The 4227-nt window shown below is 36.1% G+C and overlaps 1 protein-coding gene across 1 annotated transcript in view; it reads left to right on the top strand.

Annotated features, from left to right (window-relative positions):
- The first annotated feature begins 3759 nt into the window (after nucleotides 1-3759).
- LOC107289511 (sulfotransferase 6B1-like) overlaps nucleotides 3760-4227 on the top strand; it is a 7653-nt gene continuing 7185 nt past the window's right edge. The window contains exon 1 of the mRNA XM_015818287.1: nucleotides 3760-3852. Within this exon, the coding sequence (XP_015673773.1) occupies nucleotides 3760-3852 (93 nt within the window). The remainder of the gene's footprint in view (nucleotides 3853-4227) is intronic.

A 4227-nucleotide genomic window follows, 5' to 3' on the forward strand; every position in this document is an offset into this window, starting at 1 on the left:
GGGGGAACACAGTAAGCTGGTATTATTATCCTGATCAGGATATGATTTCCATATTTCATTTTTAATATTTAGTTTTGAGCTTCCCTCCTCAGGTTTCTCAGATACCTGTTTAAATGTCAGGGGGACATTTTAGTAGTATTCCCTTAAGGGGGAATTAACAGATAAGAGGTATTGTCCATTTTAGCTTAAATGTCTAGATGACCTCATCATATAGCTCATGTAGCAGTTTAAAAATATGAGGGAAAGATGTAGGTCTGAAACACTTAAATAGCCAGCAGATTTAACAGAAGCCTCCCAGCTCTGTCTGAATTCTCCACTCTGTGTAGAACAGACCTGGGTGGTTGAGCCCATACGGTGATGTCTGTAGTTCCCACCTTGAAGGGTGTTGTGCCTTCTTCTTAAGGTAATTGCTGGACCCAATGATTTTGGACAATTCCCATTTAATCTCCAATCTTTTGGTGGGGGGAGTTATGAGGAGGATGGATAGGCTTCATCTCCAGAGGAAGCTAATGGAAAGAGATTATCTGGATCCATTTCAGTGAGGTTTGAAGCCATGATTCTGTATGATGACAAAACCGATTGTCCTTAATGAGGACATGTGGTGAGCCAGGATGGGGTGGGGTTTCAGTTCAAGTGCTGTTTCATTTTAATACAGTGATGTCAGTATCCCTTTGGACCAGTTTTGGAGGTTAGTAGAGAGAAATCTGAAGATATGCAGAGTTGTTAAAAATTACTCAGCCCACGTTTGCTGAACTTTATTAGGAAAGATAAACATGACAAATTTAGGTCTAGATCTGTCCAGAATAGTTATTTTTTGTTTTTGTTTTCCTCCAATTGTGTCTGATTCTCAGAGACTGCTTGGACAAATCCCCACAGTTTTCTGGCAAGGTTTTTCAGAAGTGGTTTGCCATTATCTCCTACTTAAAGCTGAGAAAACATGGCTAGCCCAAGGTCACCTAATTGGTTTCATCCCCAAGGCAAAATTAGAACTCACAGTCTCCCAGGTTCTAGCCTGCTGCCTTAACCATTATACCAATTTTGCTCCCAAGTTGTCCGCACCTATCTATAAAGAGTGTTTCACACACTTGGAAGGGGGCCAGCTGCACCCAACACTATTGCCTTATGTGCCTAATAAACTTTTGAACTCTGAATTATAGCCTCTGGTTTTTGACCCGAACAAGAAATGAACCAAAAGGAAGAATTCTTGCAACAGAGGGGAAAAATGATTTTGTTTTACTTCTAATTTTTTACTCCCTGTAGCACCTTTGTAACTGGGTGAAGCTGGTCATGTCATGGACAAGGGGTTGTATATTTCAACTTTTCCAAGAAAGAGGCCTGTTTTACTTTCCCAATCATTTGCTGTATTGGGAATCTCAGGGCATTTTAATATTTTAATAATATGAGTGTCAAGGAAGGAGGAGAGGAAAGGCAGACAGAAAATGTTGTTAGCACAAACCTTCAGCCAGGGAGAGATGGATCAATCCTCCATACTGATCAGACAAAGAAGAATATAGACAATTTGAAATGGGGTGGAAAGGAGGGCACAATATCTGATTAACTTACTCAATATCTGTGGGAAAAAAATAGAGCAAAAGTATGTACTTGGGCCCACGTGTATATGAAATAACCCAGTGGTGGGATTCAAATACATGAACAACCAGTTCTCTGTATGGATGCTGCTTTCGGAAGTCCATTCTGGGCCTGGGCAACAAAAAATTAGCTACTGGTTCTGCCGAAGTGGTGTGAACCGGCTGAATCCCACCACTGAAATAACCCCTTCGGTGTCATAAAGACTAGTTTTTCAATCGTATTTTTCCAAAAAATTTTTCAAACAATTTTATTGTTTTTTCCGTTTTTGCACTAAGAAGCTTAAGAGCCAACATGGAGATAAGGTAATCAGTTGAATACAATAACATCATAAATATACAGCTCAAATAATACTCCTTAAAATTTTCCTCTCTATCAATTAACATAATATAGTGAAATTAATACATTTCTAAGTAAAATTCATCCGTTAATACATTCCTAAATAAAAATTCCATTAATCAATAAAAGTTATCTGCAACCCATTACTTATATAAATCAAAGTCCTGTTTTCAGCTATTATTAATTACCATATCCAACTTAGCCTAAAACAAGCATATTATTTACCATATGGATGTCCCTAACTTCTCTTTTTTAAACATATTATTTCCATCATTACATTCTTACATTTCTTAACTATATTCTGTTTCTTATTCAGTAATTCTTCATTTGTTAGTTTCATCTCTTCCATTATTACAATCTTTTTCTCATTATACCTCCACAAATTAATTATCATGCCTAATAATAAAAAAGATAAGAAAATAGAAATAATAATAATAATAATAAAAAAGACAGAAATAGATCAAAAGAGGAAAGAGAAAAGAAGAAAGATCTATTATTCCAAAGAATATATTCTTACTATATTTCAATACTAAGTTCTAAATTTTATCCTAATAACATCTCTTAAAAATCCAAATCCAAATCAGTCCGCATCTCTATAAAGCCTTTGTAACCCATCACTATAATCTTAAATTCCATATTTATATATTATTCTAGCCTTCTTTCTGTTCCAAATAGGTTTCCATAATAAAGACTCTAAAGGGCCACAAATAAATCTCCCTTCATCTCTAGCCGGAGTACATAAACCAAAGGAAATAAATAATACAAATCCAGGCTACTGAATCTGTTAATGGATGCAGGAAATTTCAATGACCACTATTGTAAAAACAATCCAATATTTTTTTTTTTAAAAAAAATTCCAAGACACTAAAAAAACCCCAGATTGAGTTAATGGAAGGGTACATCATCATAAATTCGACACATTCAAAGGTTGCGTGAGTGTTAAACATATCAAGGTGGTGGTCATAATAGGTGACTGAAGCCCTGCCCCTTTTTCACATGTTTGACTTAGTAGCTGCCATCTTGACATCCCTTTATTCCTAATGTAAATTACATGTCACAAATCCAAGTTTTCAAGGGTTTATGAAAGGTGCCACAGCAAAAATGACTTCTCCCTTGAGGCCCCATCAACCAACTCTTTCTAGCTGGCACTACCTGAAGCATACTCATTTTTCCAGATCAGATAGGATATGTAATAACAATTATACTATTATTACATTATATATAATCATTATTCAGTTATATAATTTATATAATTTCCGCAAGCCTCTCAATGTCATGTTAAGCATCCAGTATTAACTTGCCAAATCTTGAGTCAACTTGGTAGCAAGGTTTATGATGACAAAAAAAGATAGGCTATGGCAGTTGCAACTGAACTACTGTAACAGAAGAAGATAGGAAAAATGAGAGTTAAAATTGCTAGCAGAATATCCTAGCTTTGTAATGGCTAATTACTGCCACACCTTTTGCTCTGTGAAAGTGTGGCTCTAAGATTTATAGCATGCTGTTCAGCAAGTGCTTCACAAACTCAAGAACTCTAACCCCATTTCCAGAGAAGGTTGCCTCTGGTCAGTTATCCCCTTAAGAATATCTTTTTCTCTAACATGTTATCTAGTCAATCCAAGTTGGCCACAATTTCACTGGAATTTTTTGGGGGGAGAGGAAGGGCTGAATAAACTTTGTTCATAGATTTATTTCTTGACAGTTAATTAGTAACAAGATACGCACCCTCAGTGTGTCATGTGACAGATGATCTCTCTATAAATGTATTAGCTTCACTTACAAAGCCAACTGAATCTCTTGGTTATCCATCTGTGGTCTTAGAACAGCACAACCATGGATCCAAAATCCTTCAGCAAATTTCTAGATGAAAAAGTGGAAGGAAATGAAAAGGCTGCTCCTTCAGAACAGATGTTTATGTATGATGGGGTATTATATCCTGCTATGATCACCTGCCTGGAAACTCTGAAAAGGGTTCATACTTTTAGAGCTTGGCAAGATGATGTCATATTAGTGTCATATCCCAAAACAGGTAAGCATTACAGTTTTGCAAGGAATGCTATTGTCTCTGAACAAATAGAATATAGAATCATAGGGCTGGAAGGAATCTTGAAGATCTTCTAGTCCAGCCCTCTTCTCTAGGCAGAGGAAAGTATACCATCCTGGTTAAATTGTATGCATGTTTGATAGTTTCTTTAGTGTTTCTAACAGAATTCCTCTTAAATAAAAACTAGCAGATTCCAGAGCACTAGACATTTTATTATGATAGGTTAAATAATTTCTCTTTGTGAAATTCTTTACTGA

Source organism: Protobothrops mucrosquamatus, unplaced genomic scaffold (assembly GCF_001527695.2).
Source record: "Protobothrops mucrosquamatus isolate PMUCROS unplaced genomic scaffold, P.Mucros_1.0 scaffold_135, whole genome shotgun sequence".
NCBI classification, from domain to species: domain Eukaryota; kingdom Metazoa; phylum Chordata; class Lepidosauria; order Squamata; family Viperidae; genus Protobothrops; species Protobothrops mucrosquamatus.